The following is a 26,975-nucleotide window of genomic DNA, read 5'->3' as shown; positions in this document are numbered from 1 at the left end:
TGTTTGGTAAATAAAAACACTTGAAAGATGTCACCTTGGACTGAGAAAATTTGCAATCAATCTTTCATTTCATAAACTAATAGATAAATAAAGATAATCATGACAGATTAATTGCCTGCTGCATTCTCCCATATAAGTAGTGTTCTCAGTTCACCATATGATATCAGTATTTCCATGAGATAAAGCTGCCGCTCTCCACTGAAGGCAGGGCCGCTCCCGCAGCTCTGATGAACCTGGGCCAACATCGATTACATGCCAACCCACGTGACTAATTGCAAGTCAGACGAGGGCATATCGTGTCATGATCACACTGGAGAGTGTAGATGGACAGACACTTGGGCCATATGGGCGACTGAGATTTGGACTCCACATGTCAGAGGTTGTCAGTTTTGGAAAAAGAGGCCAGCCAAGACAGTTGAAACTCAAGCTGGGAGTGCTGGGAGCCACGGATCACGAAAAACCTGGAGCGGGACTGTGGTGGTCAGAGCTGCCCTCCGCCATGTTCTGTACAGCGAAGGTGAGAATGCGAGTGGATGTAGGGTTTGTTCTGGCTGTGATGGTGTAGTTGGACAAGGTGGATGTTGTAAGAAGGTGTGAGCGCTGCAGTGATCATGTGTGCCGTCCTAGCTGCAGAGCGGACTCTGCACATGGCTGGTGTTTGAAGCCTCGGGTGAAGTGCTGTCATATGAGAAAGATGATGACGATGTAGCTGCTGCCGTCTTGCGAACACATACTTACTGTAAACACACAGTGCCGCACTGAACACACTCAAATACACACAAGTATTTCAGTTGTTGTTGATACACGGTCCCTGAATTTGCCTCCTCAGCACACCTTTTAACCCCTTCTATCTTAAACACACACACATTTCTTCCAACACATAAACCCACAATCACAGAAGCTGCATCTCATTGGCTGCCAGCCCCCCCCCCACCTCCTCCAGTTTCCCTCGCAATCGTAATTAGTCTCTTAAACATCATCATTCAGCCATTTCCATGAAACCAACCCCCACCGCCGCTGCCGCCGCCGCCTCTTCCTCCCCCTCCTCCCCCACTGCTGCTGCTCCCTCCTCCTTCACTATCAGGCTCTCTGGGGAGGGAGGTGTGGCAAGGATCATGTAAATAAATCCCCCTCCTCCTCCTCCTCACCCTCATCTTCCTCATTTTATTCTCTTAAGTCTTTCTGCCTTTTTTTCTATTTCTTTCTTGATGCCCTTTTTTCCTTCACATCCTCGCCTTGTGCTCCAGCATCTTCATCCGTGAACTTGCTCTTTCTGTCTCTCTGCATGGATGGCGTTTGGTGAGGGGTGAGGGGTGAAGGTGAGGTGGTGGTGGGTACACAGAGCTCCCTTGCAGGCAGCATCCATCTCCTTGCAGCCTTCAACCTTAAAACTCGTGTGACAGCAGCTTAACCGGAGGCTAGACTTCGTCACGCTTCCCTACAACTCCCCCCACCCCACCCCACCTCCTCCTCCTCAACCCTTGCGCTACCTTCCCACCACTACACACCCCCACTCCCCCTCCCCTCCCCCTGCAACGCGACTCTTCTCCACTCACTCCGTGGCTTGTGAGACTGAAGGCAGCCTCGGTGCGTGGAGGGAGAGAGAGAGCGAGGCTTTCCCAGAATAGAGAAGCAGGAGGAGGTGAGAGGGATGATGATGGAAGCCAGCTTTGATACTGAGGAGAGTTTTGACGATCCCTCCTGTCTCGCCCCGCAGCCCCCTGGCTCCATTTCACCGGCCAAGAGGCAGATCAAGGAGGTCAAGGAGACCAAGATCACTGTGAGTACCCAGGAACTTAATCCTCGTCTCCTCTTCCTCAGCTTCTTCCATCTACTTCTCTCGCTCTATCTTCATCTTCTGAGTGTCTCTGAGGCTCCCCATGTCCCAGAAATAAGTTCATGCCTCATCTTTTTTTCCTGTTTTCTGTCATCTGTTGACATTATTTGTAGTGCAATGTAGAGTAACACGGGGTTCCCTGCATATTGGAAACCACATTAGTCTGAATGAAGAAAAAGCTGTCCAGGAGTTCTGCTCTCATTTCTATCTCACCGACTTGACTGGTCTTGATCTATAATATTGATTTAATGCTTGTCAAAGATAAATTTATGCTCTTAACACGCTCATGTGTTTCCATCATGCTGAATTATTATTTAAGTGAGTGAAAAGTCCAGAGATGATCTAGTAGCCTGCAGACTGATGGTTGGTATTTTTAGTATCACACAGCCTTCTGTCTGTCAGATAAAGAAGCAATCTCTGAGTGGTTTTGGCATTGAGTTGTTGCTCAGTGTGGTATTTTATTCCCCTTTTTTTTTCTTCCTCAAAGGGCTGCACATGTAATTTGCAGGGCAGTGCAGGTCACACAGCGCTGCTGTTTGTCATCCAGTAACATTTGGGAAGTGAACACTAAATAACTCCCTTTCTGTTTGTAGTAGAATTTAGGCTGTAAACTCCTCTTTGTCAGTCTGTAGTGAGGAGGATTTAAATGTGCTCTACACCAGGATATATCCTATGAAGTATACAGTATCTTTGTCTCAAGATGCCCAGACAGTAGCTGTGGTTATGTAATCTCTTAGTCCATAATGATGACTGTTGAAGGAGGAGGGGAATAGCAAAGGGTTAGGCGAACCTGTGGTGGTGGTAGTGAAGGCAGACAGAGGGTTTTTTTGTGTCTCACAGGGGCTGATTTTGCGCTCGATGGGCTCGCTGACCTGCTGCAGCCACGGGAGCCGTCAGTCTAGCTATTGTGAAAAACCCCAACCAGACCTTTGTGAGAGATGCAGCAAGTCCAGTTTCCATGGTGACAAAAGCAATAGCACTGATTAATGGGTGTTGAAATGGAAAACACTGGCATAGGAGACGGTGGTGGTGGGGGGGGTGGGTGAGCCATTCAGATATTCAGTAAAGACGTACTGTTTGAAAAAAAAAAGAAAAAAAAAAAAAGATGTCCTCCTCTTTTATTGCATGGCCTTTTCGAAGGGTTTCACCGCTGATAGATGATGCTTACACGGTGTGCTTTGGCTCCATGTGTATCCACTGAATTCTCGTGTAGAGCTGAGGCATGAGAGATTTATTTATTTATTTATTTAATTGTAGTTTAGCATAATTTCATGTCTGCAGAGAAGTCTTCACCTATGAAAAGGCAGAAGTGTGCAGTGGTGTAAACTAATCCTGCATATTCATTATTTCTGCTGCAACGAGTGGAGCTGGAAAAAAATTACAGGTGAGGAAGATTATATCTGCAGTTGTGGCCGGATGACGTCAGTCCACAAAGGTGTCTTTTTGTTCGCCATGGTGCACCTCACATTACACAACCCTTCCACAGTTGTCATGGAGACGCACACATCCATGACTGTTGGCAAAATGGACCCTCACAGGACGCCGTGGCTTCGCACATCAGATAGGAGAATCAAGGAGCCGCTCTGTAACCTTGTTTTCACCTTCACCAACGGCGACCAGTCAGACCAAATTCATCTGTTTCAGCCTTTTATGCTTTTCATCTTATTAAACATTCATTCAGTCTGACTTGTTGCTATGCTGCATGCGCTCAGTACAGGCACGCTGGGAACGGCAGCTCGTTAAAGAGAGTCATCTGGCGTCGTTGGCGGGACTCGGATGGGAGGTTTCAATTGGTCAGCAAAGAGGAGAAGGGAGGAATAAGGGAAGAAAAAGGCAATAGAGAGAAAGTGTGAGATTGTTTTGTTATGGGAAGATGTGTGTATGTGGATGGGAGGCAGGGGGGGTCTTTTACAGCAAAAGTAATTTGTTGCTTAGCAACAGCGGCAGAGCATCCTACAGTCTCATTTGCTGAAACATTCTGTTGGAGAGAGGAAATGTTTCAGTTGTTTGTTTGACTGCAAAACCATTATTTTTCATGTCTCATGGGCCATTAGTTCTTTGACTGTGTCATGATTTTTTTCCTCGTATTCAGCAAAGAAAAAAAGAACAAAAAAAATAAAATCTTAAAATGTGTGATGAAATAACCATAGCCCGCAGCCTGGATATAAAACCCTCATGAGAGTGCATGTTTATGAATCGTGAGTGAGGACAAAATGTCCCAAATCACTCGACAAATCAGCGCTGTTATATGTTGCTCACAGCTTTGTTTTGTGCTAAACTGCAACATACAAGAATGCAACATGGCAACACAGCCTGCTGCAACATCCCACGTCCAACGACTTCAAACATCCCTAGAACGGCCTCAGATCCCTCAAAAGGGTTTGTTACATGCTGTGTCATTTAGGTAATCTATATTAATATTTTACCCCCAACCCTGGAGTACCTCACTAAACAGCCATAAAGGAGAAGTAAGTCTGTCGGACAGGCTTCCTGCAGATAAATGGTCTCATTTTCTTCAGGATGTGAGAGGCAGATAAACAACAGTCATGATAAATGTGGAGCCAGTGTAATGGAAAATCTGGTGCCCATGACAATCAGTATGATCTCTGAGGCAGAAAATGAACAAAGTGACTGGTCGGCACGTGGAGTAAATCACACTGCTGCTCCTTTAGATTATAGAATGCTACTGAGAGTTAATGTGTCTTGTTTATGTATATCACTGCTCGCGTTGTAGTTGTTTCCTGTTGTATTGGTATGCCTGTTTGGCAAGTGGCCATGTCAGTATTTCCTCTGGATTTTAGTGATTATGTAAGAGAGGCAAGAGTATTACTCATCTGTTTTTCAAGTTGTTTATTGGAAGCTGCTCAGATGAAGTGCTGCGGTTGCAGTGCAGAGAATGAAGAGGTCAATCTCGAGATGTCGAGTATTCGTTGGATCTTTGGCTTTTTCATGCTCAGTGTTTTATGTAAACATACTCCCATATTATCATGATAAATTACAAAGTGCGACAGTAACAGAGAGGAGAATCTCATTCCACTGACAGAGATGTTGTACATTAAAGTCATATTTTTAAATAAATCAGATGTGTCTATGGTGCAGAGTCCACAGAAAATGATCAGCAGCTCTGTAGCTGCTTTTTGGTCTTTTCAGGTCATCGTTGGTTTTCTGGCTGCTCATACTGTAGACTGTTCGTCAGAAACACTGCCTGCTCAGCACCAAACAGACAAAGTGTCAGAGTGTTACATCAAAAGACTCCCTTAAAATTCAATTACTGGCCTTAGAGTCACTACTTAAGGTGTGTTTCAGTTTGTACTGAACTCAATCTTCACACAATCCTGATAGATTATACTTTGTCTAAAGGCTCTAAGTCTCCTAATTCTATCTGTTTTAGGATCCACACATCACTGCAGCAGCTGTTGAACAGAATTGGTTCAGACTTGTGACTACAGCTCCTAATGCAGGCCTTTTATTACATTTTTAAAAGAAAAGTAGGTGGGGCAAATAACCTTTTCTACTATGGTTGTGTCTTTGTAACTTTGGCTCAGTATGTCTTCTACTCAGTCTGACATTTTGGTTTTAACATTTAAAGTAGACCAGGTTGGTGCACGAGAATGAGGGAGTGTGTTCAGGGGTTAATGGCACAAATACAGTTTAATAAATTAACTTTTTATTGGATCCTAAAGAGTCAAATTCTTATAAAACAATGAGGAATTTTAAAGTGTTTCATATTTTTTCTGTTGTAACACTTTAGTGTTTAGCATTTATAAGCAGCATATAAGCTGTGTCTCGATTCAAGGGTTGCATCCTTCGAAGGCTGCAGCAGTAGGACAAGGTTCTCCCGTTTCAATGGCTCCTTCAAATGCGTCCTGCGTTTCCCAGGCAATGAAGGATCCAGCGGGTGGATCCTCCGTGGTCCAACCTATCCCAAGATTTGTTGCGCACCAGAGATGAATAAGGTGGACTCCGCAAATAAATCAGGATAAAGGAGTATAAATGAGTAATCCTCCATAGACCAGACCGTTTCATTTCAGTGAAAGATCTGTCCCAAGAACCCACTTTTTGTTCGCTCATATTATGTTGTTCAGATGCGTGAAATGATCCATCTCCCACTTTTACTTGAAATTTGAAAGTGAAAGAAATGAAGCAGTTCAGCTGAGTGAGCTAAATGCTGCATGTTTTTCTTTAGTGTGTGTGGCAGCAGTACAGTGGTGAGCTCAGGCTGTAAACACTGTGACTCAGTGTGTTTTTGTGTGTTTGTGGATGAGGCATCCTGTCTGGATGCCCATGCAGTTTGCAACAGCGGTTGACATGGCACAGAGGGTATCTCGCCTTGCCAGGAAGGAGGGCTCACAGATGGTGAGCATTACATAATTGCAGCCCCAAGAGTAATTGAAGATGCTGTGGACCATGGAGTCTGTGTTCAGACTTGAGTGCTGTGTGTTTATCTGTAACAACACATATTCTCAAGTGTATAAAGTTCATTTGTTTAATTTTAGGGACATTGTAGAAAAGGTCCCTCTGTTTTCAGCTGGAGAGGCTTGTCTCTCTCTCTGTTTTCTCCCTATTTCTCTCCCCCCCTGAAGGCCCATGGGTCACCTTCTGGATGGCCAACATTGGCTCATTCATATGTTTACTCATGTCTGACCTTTTTCCTCTCATCTACACGATCCAAATAAAACCCAGGCCTGTTACCTCACTCTCTCAAAGATAATATTTCTACTGTTGCAATACACTCACATATGCGTTTGGCTCACAGCCGTTCGCAGCTCTGTTATTTGTCACTGGAAACATCTCTGTGTTTCTTCTCTCTGCACTTCAGATCAACTGTGTAACTTTCCCTCTGCCTGGAGAAGGTCCGGAGCAGCAGCTCCTCAAACCCAACGAATGGAGCTACTGCGATTACTTCTGGGTGAGTTTTGCTGAAACACAGCAACTGCAACAGAACTGTCCCAGGTGATATTTTGATGATGATAAGTGCCACAGTTATGCAGAGACCTGAGACCTAACACTAACACTATGTACCATACATCCAACATCCAAGAGGTTGTTTCAACTGGGAAACTCGATGCCTCAAATCAACCAAAGTCCATTGAAGGGATATGGTGTTATACTATCAATGCAAAGTATTTTTAACCCGCACACAGTCACCTCTGTCATCGCAACAGTCGTCAGCTGTCAAACGATGTGAGCGCTTGCAAGTTGTTACCACGAGAAGCTTTCTCTTCTTTACCAACCGTTTCAAATGACATGAACGCAGCATTAGCCTGCAACTGTCCATGGGAAATGGTATTTGTTAAATGCTGCCAACACAAAAAACACTGAAATAACAACATTAGTTTTATTAAATAAATAAATAAACATTACCATCCTTTATCTAAACAGATGAACTGAGCCATGTGACATATTGCTGAGAGAGGCCCCGTTCCAAGACTGGATTTTTAGTTTTTAGCGTAGTTACAAAAATGAGATTTGAATGAGGTTCTCATACTTCAGAGGTCCCAGTTACACATTGGTGTTGTTACTATCCTTGAAAATCCACGTTAACTCAGAATGTCTTCTGTTTGAAATCTTAGAAATCAGCCTCATCTCACACTTTTATCTCCTAAAAAAAGCAGGATTTTTTCTCAACTTCTCCTTCATCTGATCTGAAAACATTTAAAAGACTACAGAAATATATGTTTCTCTATCGTGATATTTAAAAACTTAAAATTTAGTTCTATTGTCTAGTTTTTTATTACTATGGATAAAAAGAGTAGATATGACTACAAACAGTTAACAGAGATTCTGATAAAGTAAAAGTAAATATCAAACATTATCAGATGTTTAAAACTTTTAGATATTAAGCTGCAGCTATTGTTTATTTTCATAATTGATTAGATCAGACCAGTTAATCGCCTAGAGCAAAAGTTGACTGTAAGACCAAGAAAACCAGTGAGCTGTCACATTTGAAGAACCATAGGAATCATTTTTTCCCAAAAAACAAATCAATTGATAGACTAAGCAGCTGTACTCAAATACTGATACAGTTGTCCAGTCTAAATCCAGTATTAGAGTTAGAGTTAGCATAGTGCAAGTTTTTTTTTTTCCTTCTTTTCTTTTTTTCTTCCCTATATCACAAGGTAACTTTTTCAAATGTGTTGCTGTTATCATAGAGTATGTATGTAAAGTATGTATTTGTTTGTTTCGGCAAACCGCGAACAAAACACAGAAGATTCCCATCAACAGGTTTTATTGACCTTTAGAACATTTCTATGATGGTAAATGTATGCTGCAGTTGGAAGCTAAATGAGACTTAAATTCTGTTTAAAATAAATTATGCGACTAAAACATGAGTGAAACAGCAGATATGTTCTTGTTGGTTGCAAATGGATCCAATACTCTTCTTCTCATTTAACAAAAGATGCTATTGGCTTTCATGTTGGAGGATTACAGGTGGAAAACCAATCGACCGGCTTCTCTGCAAACACAATGATCTTCCTGCTTCTAATGTTTCCCCAGTGGCTCCTGTAATTTTCAGTTTCCATACATTTCCACCCTAAATTAGATTCGAATCGAACACCCTTCATCCTGCGTTATTGACTGAAATCCGATGCCTGTTTCCTCCTCCTTTATTGCTGTTTTTCTCCTTGTTTGCAGCCTGTCGTGTCGTGTTGCTCGTGATGTCTTGTGCGTCGACTGAGCTGCTGCTCAAACCTGCTGTGTGAAATAAATCTGGCACCTCTGTTCCACGTGGCGACACACATCACTCCTGTCACAAACAAGACAGAGTGCTGCACATTGCTGAATCTTGTTTGACATTTTCGTGCTCAAGAACACACACCTAATACACATTCACCCATCAGTGATTGACGCACACACACACACACCAACGCATGCCCTCCTTGACATGCGAGTGTGAGTCACACATTCATGCTCATAGTTTCTGACTCACCACCCAAAGCCCATTCTCATAAACCTACATGCTCTCAAATGTAAACAACACAGAGATGTTACAGGACACTCTGTCCATGAACTTGTAGCTGTGGTTGTTTATTTGTCCACTGCTGTCTTTGAATGATGCCCTCCTGTTCTTCAGACCGACAAGAAAGACCCCCAGGGGACCACCTCAGTGGCGGGCTTCGAGGTTCTTCTGCAGAAGCAGCTGAAGGGCAAACAGATGCAGAAAGAGATGGCTGAGTTTATCCACGAGAGGTAACAGCTTTAATGTCAGATAAGACTGGATTATAACAACAAAAAGGACTGTGTTGCTTCCTCACAGCAAGGTTTATAAATTAATTAACAAGAGTGTCAGAAGCAGAGCTGCTCTGGAGGCAGAAATATTCCCATTGAAGGAGCCACTTGTTGTTTAAAATAGAAGTTAGTTACATGAAACTGGCTCAGAAAACAAAATGTGTGAGCTTGTCAGTGGCACATTTAAAAAATGAGACTGGTGATATTTTTATCACTGTCAGCAAAACCCATTGAAAGACCAAAACCATCAATGAATTGATCTCACCACCAAGTATTGTGTGTGTGTATCTAAAGTCTGATAAATCATGTTTTTCCGCCATGGAGCTCCATTGTTTCCAAAAATTATTAAAACACATCAGTGAGCCACACTGTGTCACTGGGTGACATGTTCCTTCATCACCATTAACACACACTGTTGTTTATTTTGACTCAATCACACACATCATCCTGCTACCACAAATACTCACTAGAGCATCAAATGTGGATTAATCCCCTACTGAAAATAGTCCCTAACAAATGCTCTATTTCCTCATGTTTGAGGGACAATTGTTAAAAGCTACTGCACCCAGCTGTTTTAGGAAATCATTTAACTTTTTTTTTTTTTTTTTTTNTATTTTGATGATGATAAGTGCCACAGTTATGCAGAGACCTGAGACCTAACACTAACACTATGTACCATACATCCAACATCCAAGAGGTTGTTTCAACTGGGAAACTCGATGCCTCAAATCAACCAAAGTCCATTGAAGGGATATGGTGTTATACTATCAATGCAAAGTATTTTTAACCCGCACACAGTCACCTCTGTCATCGCAACAGTCGTCAGCTGTCAAACGATGTGAGCGCTTGCAAGTTGTTACCACGAGAAGCTTTCTCTTCTTTACCAACCGTTTCAAATGACATGAACGCAGCATTAGCCTGCAACTGTCCATGGGAAATGGTATTTGTTAAATGCTGCCAACACAAAAAACACTGAAATAACAACATTAGTTTTATTAAATAAATAAATAAACATTACCATCCTTTATCTAAACAGATGAACTGAGCCATGTGACATATTGCTGAGAGAGGCCCCGTTCCAAGACTGGATTTTTAGTTTTTAGCGTAGTTACAAAAATGAGATTTGAATGAGGTTCTCATACTTCAGAGGTCCCAGTTACACATTGGTGTTGTTACTATCCTTGAAAATCCACGTTAACTCAGAATGTCTTCTGTTTGAAATCTTAGAAATCAGCCTCATCTCACACTTTTATCTCCTAAAAAAAGCAGGATTTTTTCTCAACTTCTCCTTCATCTGATCTGAAAACATTTAAAAGACTACAGAAATATATGTTTCTCTATCGTGATATTTAAAAACTTAAAATTTAGTTCTATTGTCTAGTTTTTTATTACTATGGATAAAAAGAGTAGATATGACTACAAACAGTTAACAGAGATTCTGATAAAGTAAAAGTAAATATCAAACATTATCAGATGTTTAAAACTTTTAGATATTAAGCTGCAGCTATTGTTTATTTTCATAATTGATTAGATCAGACCAGTTAATCGCCTAGAGCAAAAGTTGACTGTAAGACCAAGAAAACCAGTGAGCTGTCACATTTGAAGAACCATAGGAATCATTTTTTCCCAAAAAACAAATCAATTGATAGACTAAGCAGCTGTACTCAAATACTGATACAGTTGTCCAGTCTAAATCCAGTATTAGAGTTAGAGTTAGCATAGTGCAAGTTTTTTTTTTTCCTTCTTTTCTTTTTTTCTTCCCTATATCACAAGGTAACTTTTTCAAATGTGTTGCTGTTATCATAGAGTATGTATGTAAAGTATGTATTTGTTTGTTTCGGCAAACCGCGAACAAAACACAGAAGATTCCCATCAACAGGTTTTATTGACCTTTAGAACATTTCTATGATGGTAAATGTATGCTGCAGTTGGAAGCTAAATGAGACTTAAATTCTGTTTAAAATAAATTATGCGACTAAAACATGAGTGAAACAGCAGATATGTTCTTGTTGGTTGCAAATGGATCCAATACTCTTCTTCTCATTTAACAAAAGATGCTATTGGCTTTCATGTTGGAGGATTACAGGTGGAAAACCAATCGACCGGCTTCTCTGCAAACACAATGATCTTCCTGCTTCTAATGTTTCCCCAGTGGCTCCTGTAATTTTCAGTTTCCATACATTTCCACCCTAAATTAGATTCGAATCGAACACCCTTCATCCTGCGTTATTGACTGAAATCCGATGCCTGTTTCCTCCTCCTTTATTGCTGTTTTTCTCCTTGTTTGCAGCCTGTCGTGTCGTGTTGCTCGTGATGTCTTGTGCGTCGACTGAGCTGCTGCTCAAACCTGCTGTGTGAAATAAATCTGGCACCTCTGTTCCACGTGGCGACACACATCACTCCTGTCACAAACAAGACAGAGTGCTGCACATTGCTGAATCTTGTTTGACATTTTCGTGCTCAAGAACACACACCTAATACACATTCACCCATCAGTGATTGACGCACACACACACACACCAACGCATGCCCTCCTTGACATGCGAGTGTGAGTCACACATTCATGCTCATAGTTTCTGACTCACCACCCAAAGCCCATTCTCATAAACCTACATGCTCTCAAATGTAAACAACACAGAGATGTTACAGGACACTCTGTCCATGAACTTGTAGCTGTGGTTGTTTATTTGTCCACTGCTGTCTTTGAATGATGCCCTCCTGTTCTTCAGACCGACAAGAAAGACCCCCAGGGGACCACCTCAGTGGCGGGCTTCGAGGTTCTTCTGCAGAAGCAGCTGAAGGGCAAACAGATGCAGAAAGAGATGGCTGAGTTTATCCACGAGAGGTAACAGCTTTAATGTCAGATAAGACTGGATTATAACAACAAAAAGGACTGTGTTGCTTCCTCACAGCAAGGTTTATAAATTAATTAACAAGAGTGTCAGAAGCAGAGCTGCTCTGGAGGCAGAAATATTCCCATTGAAGGAGCCACTTGTTGTTTAAAATAGAAGTTAGTTACATGAAACTGGCTCAGAAAACAAAATGTGTGAGCTTGTCAGTGGCACATTTAAAAAATGAGACTGGTGATATTTTTATCACTGTCAGCAAAACCCATTGAAAGACCAAAACCATCAATGAATTGATCTCACCACCAAGTATTGTGTGTGTGTATCTAAAGTCTGATAAATCATGTTTTTCCGCCATGGAGCTCCATTGTTTCCAAAAATTATTAAAACACATCAGTGAGCCACACTGTGTCACTGGGTGACATGTTCCTTCATCACCATTAACACACACTGTTGTTTATTTTGACTCAATCACACACACCATCCTGCTACCACAAATACTCACTAGAGCATCAAATGTGGATTAATCCCCTACTGAAAATAGTCCCTAACAAATGCTCTATTTCCTCATGTTTGAGTGACAATTGTTAAAAGCTACTGCACCCAGCTGTTTTAGGAAATCATTTAACTTTTTTTTTTTTTTTTTTTAAATGAACCTGTATATTTGTGACTGGGTTTTAAAGATTTGGTCTGAAAGCCACAGGGGTGAGAAGTCAGAGAGTGTTAAGAGAGGAACTAACACATTGAGTGTGTTCACATGGACATAAGTATCCTGGTTTTGATCAGGGTTTGAAGTATTCCCTTTTTGTGTTTGCACATGAAAACATCATATTAGAAACCTGGATAAGTTCTTATCCAGGTTTTGAGAAGCCCAGATATACCAGCTGTAGTACTCTGAAAGAAACAGGGACACTGTGTATGTATAAACATGTATAAACAGACACATAACATCCTCCATCTTGTAGGTATTTTATATCAGAAAAATTAAGTATTTTATTCTTAATACAATGCATGGTGGGAAGTATAAGTCAATAAGCTAAAGGCATTTCTAAATAACTTGATTTGATGAGTTAAATAAACAATCCATTGCACATTTTGTAAACTGCGCTTATGATTTTAAGTTCTGAAAGTGATTAATTAAACAGTTCAAACTTGAAAAGGACCAATTTATCAATTACACTGAATTAATAATAAAATAAAGGTTTATTTAATATGAGTTTTGGCAAGATTTAACAGGTCAGATGCAAATTGATTTTCCTGCATTCCCCAACTGAAAAACACAAGTCAACAGAACTTTCTCTCTTTGTAATGAAGCACAGATTAAAATTTGAAGTTATCAGTAGCTACTCAATCACGCTAAAATAAGAGACGAGGTTCATCTGTTGGCACAATTTAAATTCTTACTTTAAATGCTGATAATTTATGTTAATGAAAAAGCTTGACTAAAAAAGAGGTGCCCCAAGTCTAGATTTAAAAACAGATAGTGGATTGAGGCAGGGAGATGATTCCAGAGCACAGGAGCAAAAGCACTGGAGCCACTGTCCCCCACAACATGAGCCAGAGCCCAGAGAAGATCTTTAACAGCCTGGGCAGGTCCACAACAATCAACAGAGAAAACTCCATTTTATAAAGGATCTGTAGGATGCTCGTCTTAAACTTGTGTCTCACAGCTGAGGGTTGCAATTTATGCCTGAACCCAGTAATTAAAGGAGCTACAGATCTCAACTCAGCAACTGAACATACAGGAAACTGACTGAGTCTGAACCACATTGACAAAAGCAACATAGATAACTAGGTCTCTATGTAATTAGCTCCACCTAATTCTACAAAAGCTCTATTCATGTCCTGGTCTGAGTCGTGGGAAGTTAATGAGTGAAGTTCCTCCTGATTCAAGAGGCCACCGTCTCCCAAATCCTTCAGGAAGATTTCTCTCAAGTGCCGACTTTTCCTGCGTTGTTTCGCTGGGCTGCTCTGTATCCGAACATTAAGTCAGAGAACGAGCCTTGTGACCTTCTTCAGGTGACAGATTTACTCAGGTGTGGATGGTAAACGTGATATCGGCGGAGGAGGTGAATGTCACAAAGGGCACAAACATGGCCGCCACTCGTTGAATGTCCCTCAGGGCAAATGTGAGCACATCTCATTTTCATCCCTAAAATGGAGGCAGGAGTCTGAATCAGTCACTCTGTAAAATACAGCTGGAGTACAATGGCATTTTTGATGTGCAGGAGTCAGGGCTGTGTGTGCCATTAGTCTTTGCAGCAAACTGTAGCAGAAGTTTTCCTTCATTCTGCTGCAGTGCCCCGTTGAAAAGATCTGTGTTTAAGCTTTTTTTCCTCCACTTCACTAAAGCAGTTTTGTCCTCTCTTTTTGCCAGGAAGCTTTCCCATCTCTGTGTTTGTGTTTCAGGATAAAGATTGAGGAGGAATATGCCAAGAACCTCTCCAAGCTGTCTCTGAGCCCCCTGGCAGCACAGGAGGAAGGGTGAGTGCAGTAAACATTCGCTGTAAGACGAAACAGTGTGTGCGGCTCCAAAGCTCCCTCTGCAAAGCAGGAGATAGTGTCAGTAATTAACAGAACTGCGTCTAAAGATAGGAGTGTTTAAAATAGGCTTATTCCCACGCTGCTTTTTGTGTCTGATGCACCATTCAAAGACAGATACTTCATGAAAGACGGGATGTTTTTTCATGTTGGTTTGTCAGAGAAATAACAGAAATCTCTGAGAAGATCTCAAATTCAGCAGAGAGAACAGAAGCTTGGCTCAAAAGAACAGATCAGTAGATTCTGGTTCCTTTCCAGGTCTGGAAATTCCATGATTATAGCTTCAGCCATAAAACTGAAACTAACAAAGACGCAGACTTGGGACCAGATAATAAGAGTGTTTGTTTGCAGGAATTCGTTGAAAGAAATCTACTATTCAGAGTGATGTTACCCACATCACCCAAGTCTGTAAGTTGTATTAATGTGATGTTTTTTCTGGGTAAAAAAAACGAGCCAACTATTCCCTCTCATGAGGTGTGAGAGAAATGTATGTTATCCCTACAGATCCATGTGAAACAGAATCTAATATGATATGTTCTGGGGAATAAAACTGATGTCAGTGAGTTTTTGTGCCTAAACTCACACTGTCTTCTAGGGGTGTTGTGATATACCAGTATTAAACAATAACAATGATATTTAAAAATATGAAATATTGATAATGTGTTAATACTACACATTTGATAATACAGTGATGGCAGATGTTAGACCTTGTGGATCTTTTGTTTATCAGTTCATGTTTTTGCCTTTTCACTCTCCATTAAGTGTAGTTGTTCTTTTTTACACACACTCTCTCCACCTTCCTACACTTTCATTTGAAAAAAAGAGACAAAAAGCAAATTTAAAATGTTCCATAGATGTTGCAATAATATTGTTACCATGAATTCTTCTGGTTACGATAATCGTATAGTGAAAATCAGCCCCACTGCCTTTTAAACCTTTACAATAAAGACATAGAGAAACCTATCATCCAGTATTTTTGAACTAGTTTCCACTCAGGATAAAAAAAATGTAACGGTACAGTGTTACACTGGTACACTGACTAACACAAAATCACCAGCAATAACATTAGCTAACTAATGTTTAATGTAACTTTGTTTTGCTCATGTTAAAATGTAAAAGTAGTAGCCTGTTTGCAGGGTTCCCACAGGTCCTTGATATCCTTGAAAGATTGTGAATTTGAGAAAAAAGAAATCATCAAGGCCTTGAAAATAGACATAAATCGACAGATAATTGAAAGCACTAGAATCTATATATTTCTGTGCAAAAGTTTTTCTGATATGTATCTTTTGTTAGGCTGCATGCTGCTGTCTGCATGTGTGCAGGAGACCACAGAGTCTGCATCACTGTAACACAGCACAGTTGAGGGGTGTTCACATATTCAGGCCTCTCTCTCTTTCTAATTATTGTCTGTGAGCTTGTGTAATGCTGCTAGTTCTCATTATATAAATTCTTAGTTTAACAGTAATTTACATTGATCTGTGTCAACCTACGCCTTGTTGAGTCCTTCAATTTTAGGGACCTGCGCCTCAAAAGACCTAGAAAAGTCCTTGAATTTGCCGAACCCTGAAGAAGTGATGGGAAACTTAGTCTCTTCCCATTGGCTCACAGATCTGGGGTCCTCATACATGAGGACCACAGTCGGACCCTCCTCCACGTGCTCAGTGTTTCTCTGAATGTTTCATCCATTCACCTCAATCTTTTCTCAGGACTCTCGGAGAAGCCTGGACTCAGCTGAAGAAGAGTCTCCATGACGAGGCTGAGGTTCACCTGAAGTTCTCCAACAAGGTAACGTCTAATGAGGAATTTTATTGTGAAATCTCACCTGGAACTGAAAACGATTAGAGAACTGGTGGATTAGTTGATTGACAGAAAAAATACTTTTCCTTTTTTCCCAACGTTTCCTGATTCCAGCCTCTTAAAGATTTCAGGTATAAAAAGTAACTAGTAGCTTAGGTTAATTTATTTATTAATTTATTTATTTATTGGCTTATTTAACAGGAACAGTGCACATTGATAAGCATGTCTGTAAAAGTCACCCTAAAAATCAGAGCCTGATAATATGAGTATAAGAATGCATTATATATATATATATACAATATAAGAATATCATTTATTGAGTTCATTGATAAACATGCAGAGCAATAATAAAAAGAGAAGAGAATATCAATGTTAGACAGAAACATCATACAGGACACTGCTCTGCTTTGTAAAACATGCAACACTCAAGTACATAATACAACAAACACAACAGTTAATTGAACTGAATTGAGCTAACTGAAAGATGCAAAGTAGGAGCACAGACATAAAAAGCACATAAAAGTACACCGAATACATAAATCACTGGAATAATAATAATAATAATAATAATGTATACTGGTACATGAGGATGTTTATCACTTTCTCTAAGCTGCATGTTGAGGAGTCCTCAGGTCAAGTGTTTAATATTTCAATCAACTGCAGTAATGGATACTCGATCTGACCATGTCCTGGGGTGACGGGGGCTTGTTTACCTCAACCTTGTTGGTGCTGACCGAAGAAAATGACCCGTCCGCACTCCGATTAGCAGCGATGCAGAAACCGCTCACTGGCCTCAGACGCAGCCTTAAATAACGCAGAGGCAGCCTCGGAGCTTCTCATCGCCCTCTGTTGTCTAATTAATTAGCTACGTGTTCTGAGGAGCCCCCACCCAGGGCCATGCAGGCTCTTCCCTGCTCCACCAGCACTCGGACACTCTGTGCCTGATTATGAGAGTGGGTGAGGAGAAAGTAATGCGTGGTCAGTCCGGGAAGGAGAAGTCTTACTGTGCTCATTTTCTTCTCTGAGTCCCTAATAAGCTACATTTCATCTATAGCTTTGGCATTGTCACTAGAATAGCATTCTGCATGGAAATACAACAAACCCTGACAGACACTGGAAATGTTTTATTTTGCAAGTCTCATCTTTTCCATCTAATTTCCTTGAAACTTTCCTCATATTTTCCTAAATATATTTAAGTATTTAGTTGTAAATTACAAGGATATTTCCAAGAAAGGGCTACAGAGTTTTGTACCAATCATACAGAAAATAGAGAAAGTGTTAATTCCCACATTATCTAAGTAAAAACTAGGAAATGATAAGGAAGGTAAGTGAAAAATAGTTAATAAAGAGATGTCAGTATCCATCTGTGTTTCCTAGAAAGACTAACTAATTGTCCTTGACTAAGTAGAAGTTTTTAGCGTCAGTCTATGTTTGGTGAGAGAAACAGAATCTGAGACTCTCCCCTTATGGTGATGGATCCAACTGTAGAACAGGAAACAGGCGTTATTACACAATAAGTCACAAAAAGCTGAACTTTACTGTGGTTTAAAAAAAAACTGCCGCTTTTCATATGTTACATCAAGCTCTGTTGCTACACTACAGCAGCAGCACTGACAGCTGAGTGGCTTGTTTTCACAGCTCCACTCTGAGGTAGAGAAACCTTTGCTGACGTTCAGAGGTGACAACTTCAAGAAGGACCTGAAAAAGTACGACCATCACATCGCCGACCTCAGGAAGCAGCTGGCGAGTCGCTACGCAGGTGTGGAGAAGGTACTGAGAGATTTTACATGTTCAAGGGTTTTCTTTATTTTAATATCAGCCAGTTTGGTGGAATACTGTTTCCCTGCACTACTCCCTGGCCAGTGTTTCCAAATAAACACAAATACACATCAGTGTTTACATCACAGAGATTACATAAGAGCTTCAGTGACGCTTTTACTTGGTACATCTTTATACAGTACTTTATTTTTGCTTCCAACCTGTTCAATCTTTTAATGAATGAGTTTGTTTCCTCTGTATAAACACACACAGCATGAACGTTGCAGTGGGTGTCAGCAATATGTGAACGCTGTGTCTGCACGACAAGAAGTAAACTAATACAAGCCAAGTATTATGATAAATCCTGTCTGATTTGTTTCATGAGAGATCAAACAAAAATATAGCAGATTTCAGGTAAACACTCATAGACACCAAATCCTGCAAGGTTGGATGGTGGGTTCAGGTGGATGGGGCTTGAGGCATGGCTGAGGGCGGTGACTGCTTTGTTGTGACATCACAAAGTTACAGAAGTCCTGACGGTTCATTTTAAGGCTCAGTTTCCGAATACAGGCTGTTTTTGCATTTCTCTGTGGACTGAGGCTTTGATACTTTCACAGTATTAATATAGAACCTAGACCTGCTTTATAATCAAACAACACATAGACATTTCACTTTCTACAGTATGGGATCTTTGATATTAGGACAACTATACAGCACATTAGAAAAAATAATTAAATATATATTGTCAAAATGATAAAAATCAATAATTAAATCAAACAGTGCAGGATTTGGAATGAGAAATAATCATCCATATAACTAAAGAACTTGTTGTTGTATGTTTTCAATAAATCTCATAGATTCTATTTGAGGTGTAAGGGCATCTTAACTAAAGTCAGACTTCAGCTTTAAAGTTTTATTGTCTGCCAATGCAATGTTTCATTCAGAGTTTACTGAATTCTGCACTGGATTGTTTCCTGGTTCCACTGGTTTCCTGACAGCAGTGGGTTCAGGATCACTCCAGCCCACATGATTTCTTTTCGCTGTTGGCTGTTGAAAAACAGATTTTCTTGGCTTGCTCATCACTGTTACTGCATGTTTACCTTTCAAACACCATTACACCATGACCTTGGTGAGGTGCCTCTATAGAGAATGAGAGGAAAGACTCAATGACTGTGGATTAAGAAAAGGTTAAAGGATGAGACCAGGATCTGAGCGTGGATATCAGTAGCCAACATGAAAAGGCTGTAATGACTCTTGTAATAGATGTTCGTACAGTACATCTGAGGATTATGCTGAATGACTCGTTGTTTCTACGTTCACACATCCTGCTTGATGTCTATGTGTGTGTGTGTGTGTGTGTGTGTGTGTGTGTGTGTGTGTGTGTGTGTGTGTGTGTGTGTGTAGGCCCGTAAAGCCCTGGCAGACAGGCAGAAGGATCTGGAGGTGAAGACCCAGCAGCTGGAGATCAAACTCAGCAACAAGACGGAGGAGGACATAAAGAAGGCCCGACGGAAATCCACACAAGCAGGTCAGAGGTCACAGAGTCCGAGCTTAGATAAGACGCAGTGACAACAGTGAAGTTATTCAGATGTCACCAAATAACTGCATTGAGACACATGGAAGAGAGAGAAGTTGCAGTGACCCAAACCAGCAGGAGAAAAACTACAGTGCTGAAAATGAAGGTTTTAAAAGCACAAGGAAACATGTTAACATTTGTTATCAGTGTTGTAAAGATAAAGAAGGTCAATCACAGAAAAAAGCAAGTTAAGTCAACTTCAGTCTGCTTTATTTTGACATAATTTACATTAGCCTGAAGTGTAAAAAAAGTGTAAAAAACACCAGTGTTTGGTTTTAGGTTGGAGTCGGTGACGGAACTATTTCTTTGTAACAAAGGTTTATCCATCTGCCCAGCTGTTTCCCCTACCTCCAATCCAGGCTAAGCTAGGCGAACCGCATCCTGACTCTAACTTTGTACCTTGATACAAAACGTACAAAAACCGGTGCATAAAAACAACAATTTGTTGTTTTACAGTGGGTTGGTGCTGGACTGTTTCTAATGCCATGAGATGTAACTTCTCTGGTTTCCTGACAGCTGCTTTCAGCCAAGAAATAGCTAATTGTCATTTTTACACTTGTTTTTGTACAGATTAAACACACATAATATATATAGTGTTAATTAGTGTGCTTCAGAAGGCCTTTATTTAAATGACTTTACGTCCACATACTGGAAGTTGCATGTGTATCAAAATATGGACTTTGAATTTGGTTTTTCAATTTTTCACCAGTCTAAAGTGAAGAAACCAAAAAGATGAGCACAGCAAAAGAGAGAAATCCCACCTGAGATACTGTGTTTGACATTTTACTTAGGAAGAAGATGAGCTTGTGTTGCGATTGTTGTCTCCCACTTCGGTAGAGTAAAAGCTCTCTGGGAACTTACCTGGTTCTTCCTCTCTTCCACTCAGTAGATTAGTCACCGTCCACAGCACTAATCAATATCACTCGTAAGCCACAGTCAAATGATGTCAGCCATGTGTTGGTGATCACCACTGTTACCTCAGGGTTGAGCCAAATGTCATTATGGCTCACTGCACTTGCTGCCAGAGGCAGGAAAGTGTTTTTACCTTCACTGAATGAATTTTAATGAGCCGTTGTGATTTTAGTGATTTAGTGTGTGTGTGTATATATATAACTGATGTATTATTAAATATTACATTATTTGACTGTTAACACTGCTGTATCAGTGTGTAAGTAGCATTGTACTATTGTAGCTGCTTGAGGTGGAGCCAATTTTAGCTACTTTATATACAGTTAGTTTAGTCCAGTGGTTACCAACCATGGCAACACAGTCTTACTTATATAGCACATTTCAAACTTGAAACACAGGCAGCTCACAGTGCTTTGCTCAGGCAAAGAAAAGCATTAGAATAACATTAAAAACCTATAAGCATGAAAACCAGAATGAAGCCAATAAGACAATATGTATGTATTTAGAAATGAAATAAAATACATGAAATGAAAATGAAATACAGATAGACAAAGAGAGGAGTAAACCTGAAATACAGTGCAGTTACAGAGCAGTTATCAGCTGTGATTTGTCCCAAATGCAACAGAAAAGGCTTTATTTACCTGAAATCATTTGTTGTTGGCACTGCTGATGACTCACAGACATGACATGACAAGGAGGGCAGCTGTATCCTGCTTTTACAAAAAGATTGAGAGCTGCTGGTTTAGTGTGTTACATGTTTTATAAACTTACCATATTATCTGTTAATGCAAAAATCTTAATCTGAAAAGTAACGAGAAGTAACAAACTAAAAGTAAAATATTATGATCTGAAATAAATAATGACAATCAATATCTAATGTTTCTAATTTGGGGTCTGTATCAGTTTATATGTTGTCTGAATGTAGAGCCTGTGGACACCAGCACTGCCAGTCATGATCATCAATAATCTTTTGTTAATAAAGAAACAGCTTGAACAGCTGAAACAAAGTCATGGTAAAAGCTACAAACATCTGCATTAAACCATGATTGATCTGTGATGGAGCAATGGAGCAAACACAAGTGCTGAATAATTTACAGTGCAGATTTCTAAAATAAATAGATAAATAAATAAATAAGTAAAGTGAGCAGTTGAGGATTTTAGAGATGATTTAAAAATAGTAGCTGTCAAAGCAAATCTGAGATCCTCTTCATGTTTGTCCCAGAAATGTGCAGCATCATGAGCAAGATGGAGATTAAGCTTCCAGAGACACACAGTCAAAATGAATAACTATCACAGAAGATTTGATTTAATTTAATTTAAAGAGCTGATTTATAACATGATAATGTATAAGTTCTCCTGTGAGTACCAATGTGTGGAAACACATAATGCACAACTAATATTGTAAAACAGCTATGATATCATAGAATACGTTTTAATTGTTGACAAATCCTATACATTAATAAACACTTAAAAGGTTTTTATATCTTATTACACCTACATTATAGTGTGTTATATATCATTTATTAAATGTTTATGTAGAGCTTATATCCTACCCTTACTTCGCTCTAAAACAAAGTCATGGTAACACTTCTTGTCCACATTAAACCATGATTCTTCTGTGAAGGAGTAAACTCATTGATGAGTGATTTCTGAGCGCCCTCTGCTGGTCCTTAAGGGTTTTACTCCATACGTACACAGATCATATTACACAGTATACTACTACCAGACATGCAGAGCTGAAAAAGATGATTAGAAAAATTTGGGAAAAGAATTAACTCCATGTAAGTGCTGATTGATGTGTCTCTGGTGGACTGACAGCAGACCGCTGCTGACCCCTGACCTTTCATGTACTTGTCTGTATTCTCCAGGAGACGACCTGATGCGCTGCGTGGATCTGTACAACCAAACCCAGTCGAAATGGTTTGAAGAGATGGTCACCACCAGCATGGTAAAACCTCCTCTTTGTAGTCCAGATTAGACAGACAGTTCTGTTTGTAGTCCTCTTAAGCATCCTAAAAAAACCACACTTCACATTGTTTTTTTCAGGTTAATATCTAATGATTTTGCCTAATTTTATCAGATTTGCTTTTGAAAATAATGATGAAATGTTTCAGTCTCTATAGAAAAGGCCATCTTACTTCTGTCTGAGACTCAAACATGAGGAAGTACAGCTCATCGCTAGGATGAACTGGCTGTGTCTAGCACTGACCATCTGTCTTCCTTCCACTTCAGGAGCTGGAGAAACTGGAGGTCGACCGAATCGAGTGGATTCAGCAGCATTTACGCCAGTACACGACTCTGCGCCATGAAACAGACATGTTCAATCAGAGTGTGAGTTTGTATTTGTTTTCCTGCATTTTACTGAACATTTACTTTGTCAATGCTGAACAGAAATACTCTAATCTTAAATTGTACAATCATGCTTTCATTCCTTTCCATGCACATCAATATTCATGGTTACTCGTGTCTTTTTTTAACCTGTGCAAATTCGGAAAGCTCAAAACAAAACTGATATGAAATTATTATTTTTTTCCTCTGTGCATACACTACGCCTCAGGCTGACATGAATACAACCTAAATTCACAGTAGCCTATACATTACAGAAAGTAAAGTCAAACTAATCTAACAAATATGAGATCATACCCATAGCTTCCTTAAATAATAATTTACTTTTACTCATATAAGGTGTTGTCAGCCTCATAACAGTCATGTCATCAGTACAAGCCGATGGTGAGGCCAGTTTATTGGACAAGAAGGAATCTTTATTTGTATAGTACAGAAAAACATTGAGCCACAAAGTAGAAAAGAAGAAATACAGAATAATTTACAGTGCAACTGTGAGCAGATCACTTTTTTAAAAATAGTCATTGTCAAACTAAATCTGGAATCTTTTTAATGTTTGTCCCAGATTTGTGCAGCAGAGCAGGTAAAGAGAGTTTTAGTTCTCAGTGGTGAGGACTGTGTAATACAGAATCTGTAGGTGTAGTTGCTTAAATGAATTTGCAGTCACCACAGTTAGTCCAGCAAGAACTGGAGAAAGATAAATGGTGCTTCATTCACCATCACACACACATACAGTATAATACACAAACTGGTGTGTTTTCTGCAGCATAGTAAGGAATAAGAATTAGGGGTTAGTTTTTTTGATTGTTTTTTGAGGGTCGATACCCATTTCTAATCAAGGATATTTGGAACCAATATGCCAACACAAAACTACTGCTACATGAGGACTCTCGCTGTGCTGTCCAGGTGTTTCTATTACTTTGTCCACTTTAAAGGAAGGCTAAACATGAGTATCCAACAATATTAAATAAGTATTTAATGCTTTCTCCAGAGGGAGAGACATGAGATGAAGATACTGTGTGTGGTTAAAGGGACTGGTGCATGCTGGTGCCCTGATACAGCTGATTTGGCCTCTTACCAACACAGTCAGCAGCTAGATCTTCAGCAGTGGTTGTCACACTGAAAACAGCCCTTAAAATATAGTTGATTTTGCTTAGATTGGAGGCTATTTGCATTTCTCTAATTCCCAATTGGACAACAGTTTACCCACCTCTTTTTTTGTAATCGATCAGTTGATCAGCAAACAACACAAACCATTATAACATTTACATTATTATTTATCATTATTATCATTATTATTAACTGGATTTGACGTGGCTTGCTCGCCACTTCAGCCGAGCCTGCCGGTGAGCGTAGATACTGTGACAGAGTGAGCCATTGGTGTTCCTCTGTCAGACTTTTCATCCAACACAGTCACTGTCATCACTCGGTGCCTCAGAGCAAAACCCACGCAGACACTCTGCTTATTTAGGAGGTGTAGAGTAAGCCCTGTAAATCTAATGAGACATATTGTGTCAGCACTGTTGGAATGTACCATAAAAAAGATGCTTTTCTGTGCGCTGGCTGACAAGTGGAATTCCTCATAGAAGATACACACACAGATCAACAATGATCTGCTAGTAGAGTGTACATAGATTTTATTTGAATAAGGATATTTTACTGTAGCAATAACTTTTATAGATGGACAAAACTGAAAGGATTCAGCATTTCACCCAGAATTTTCCTCTTGGAAGGCTGGAAATTTAGAGCATTTATATCATGTGTATCAATATTCTCATCAATAAATGTTTTTCCAAAAATGTTAAACTATTCCTTAAAAACCATGAATGTTCATACCAGTTTATGCCAAGTAATTGCTGAGAACTCTTTGGTTTGGATCAAAGTGTTGGACCAACAACTCCCATTAGCTTCCTGTCTGTAGACTGTAGCCGTGTCGCAATTCAGTGGTCCCTTCCTTTGGAGGATGTGCTCTAAGAAGGCACGGCCTCCAAACACCACATAGACCGTGTAGGCCGAACCAAGACTGTCTGGTCTACAGAGGATTTCCTATTTATCCTAGGCCTCTGTTTTATTTATGGAGTCCTCCTATTCTCTTTTTGAAGAATGATTCAGCACTGGTGTGTAAGGAATCTTGGGATGGGTTGGGCCGTGAAAGATCGACCCATTGCCTGGGAAACAAAGGATGTATTTCTCTGCTGCATTTGAAGGAGCCTTAGAAACAGCACAAGCTTGTCGCGCCATTGTGATACTTCAAATAATGCCTCCGAAGGATGCAGCCCCTGAATTGAGACACAGTTTGTGTCTGACCTGCTGAAGTAATAATAATAAATGAACTGTACTGATCCTGATGCTTGATGGGATTCTGTTATTGTTCACGTGTTTCTAGACGGTGGAGCCGGTCGACCAGCTGCTGCAGAACGTGGATCCAGCCAAAGACCGAGAGCTGTGGGTGAAGGAGAATAAAACTGGCGAGGTTCGACCTGTGGACATGGACATATAAACCATCCTGATCTGGGATCAGCTGTTCTGTCTGCAGTATTATAACACAGAGTCCCAGAACACCTCTAACAACAGGGACAGTGGCGTGTTCAGACTACAGGGAGTCTGCTCATCCTCTCTCAGACTGGAACAACACGAGGAAAGGTTCATTCTTAAAGCAGTCTGAAGCCAGGAAACAGTAAGGGATCAAAGTACCAGCATGTTCCTTCTAAATTTTAACCCTATCATAATCAACATTAGCTTATTGAATGCCATTTAACATACTCTGCTGTTTACTTGTTGTAAAGTTGAAACTATTAAAAAAAAAAAAAGAAAAAAAAAAAAGTATTTTGAATCATTTAGTTTTAGCTTCAATTGACACTTTTCCAGTTTGAGTAAACCAAACAAAAAAAGGCTGATTATTGATATTTCCCTTTATTTTAGATACAGATATTGAAGCATATTGAGATCTTAGAATGAATATGATATATTTTCATATTTTGCTGGTTCATTTTGGTGGAAATGCATGTTTTGAATATCTTGCTTTTACTGTGTATGGAGAGCTGCACAATATGTGGAACCATGATGGTTGTTTTGGTATCTAGTCATTGAATTTACACAAGGTATTCTGTAAGTGACAGAATCAATTTAGGAGCTTTCTGAGAAAAAAAATTAGACTTCAAGTGTACAGCATAAACATCCAGTAACCTCAACTGTTTAAAAAACACACACACCACACACACACACACACACACACACACACAGACATCAAGCATATACAGTGTTTTGGAATGTGAATTTGATGATGCTCGGCACAAGTCCCAACACGTAGTCGATCAGATTTAGGCCAGGGTCTATTTTGGATCAGTCTGGAGGAAAAAGGTGGTCCAAGTTACACTGAAACACCTTTTAGTGCCTAACGGTTATATACCTGGAATGTCCTTGATATATTCTACTCTACACCAGTGTACATTTGTACATACAGTCTAGATGTATTTTGCTGTCAGATGTTTAACAGGCCCCAGATGTTCGGGCTGATGAGGTGTTTGTACTGTACAACGTTGTTTGTTTTATTTTTGGTAAATGTACAGAGAATATCTTTACGGCGGTGTTCGATAAAAGGGGGCGACACGCAGCAGAGAAAGCAAAATTCACCAAATTACAGAGAAGACAAGGTGGTAAGTTTTTTGATATGGATTGATCCAGTGGAGCACAAGCCAGTTGCACAAACGCAGATAAAACACATTTGATCAAAGACTGCATGTACAGTATGTGTCTGTGTTTACATGTGTGTGTGTGTCTTTGTCTCTGTCTTTACATTTTGTTGTGGCCTAGTTGCTTTGGAATTATTTGGATTATTACCTTTCTGCGGTCGTTCTTTTAAATTTCTTTATAGGACGGGGCTGATCAAATAACAAAGACTTGAGTTGTTAATCTTAATCCAGATGCCGGGCACGAGAAAAAAAAAACTGCTGTGAAAAAATAATCAAATGCTTACCTGCCTTATCTTCAACACACTGATAATTAGTTTTTTCTTTCAAGGAAGAAAAGTCACGTTGATTTGAATCAAATGGATTCAGTACGTTGACTTTTATTTTAACTCAAACAGCTTTGTGCGCAGGTTTTTAAAAAGCATATCTGTTGTAGAGATTTTAATCAG

At 39.9% G+C, this 26,975-nt stretch overlaps 1 protein-coding gene across 2 annotated transcripts; it reads left to right on the top strand.

Moving 5' to 3' along the window:
• The first annotated feature begins 334 nt into the window (after positions 1–334).
• Positions 335–25,660, top strand: gas7 (growth arrest specific 7). 2 transcript variants are annotated; one of them, XM_022739764.1, is made up of 11 exons: positions 335–517; positions 1,718–1,780; positions 6,657–6,746; positions 8,913–9,028; positions 14,323–14,397; positions 16,161–16,239; positions 17,890–18,021; positions 19,414–19,537; positions 22,363–22,442; positions 22,727–22,825; positions 25,224–25,660. In XM_022739764.1, the coding sequence occupies exons 1-11, from the start codon at positions 371–373 to the stop codon at positions 25,335–25,337; spliced, it is 1,119 nt and encodes a 372-aa protein (XP_022595485.1). In that variant the 5' UTR covers positions 335–370; the 3' UTR covers positions 25,338–25,660. The 2 variants fall into 2 exon arrangements, with proteins under 2 accessions (XP_022595485.1, XP_022595486.1); XM_022739765.1 differs by lacking the exon at positions 335–517 and having other exon boundaries at positions 1,505–1,780.
• The last annotated feature ends 1,315 nt before the right edge of the window (positions 25,661–26,975 follow it).

This window comes from Seriola dumerili, unplaced genomic scaffold (genome assembly GCF_002260705.1).
Source record: "Seriola dumerili isolate Sdu_G_001 unplaced genomic scaffold, Sdu_1.0 BDQW01000044.1, whole genome shotgun sequence".
Taxonomy (NCBI): Eukaryota; Metazoa; Chordata; class Actinopteri; order Carangiformes; family Carangidae; genus Seriola; species Seriola dumerili.
This window is presented reverse-complemented; position numbering and strand designations above follow the sequence as displayed.

Coding starts and splice junctions, on each gene's coding strand:
- gas7 (XM_022739764.1), top strand. CDS start 371: ATGTCAGAGGTTGTCAGTTTTGGAAAAAGAGGCCAGCCAAGACAGTTG. Junction 518..1,717: donor CCATGTTCTGTACAGCGAAG/GTGAGAATGCGA, acceptor CTCGCCCCGCAG/CCCCCTGGCTCCATTTCACC. Junction 6,747..8,912: donor GCTACTGCGATTACTTCTGG/GTGAGTTTTGCT, acceptor CCTGTTCTTCAG/ACCGACAAGAAAGACCCCCA.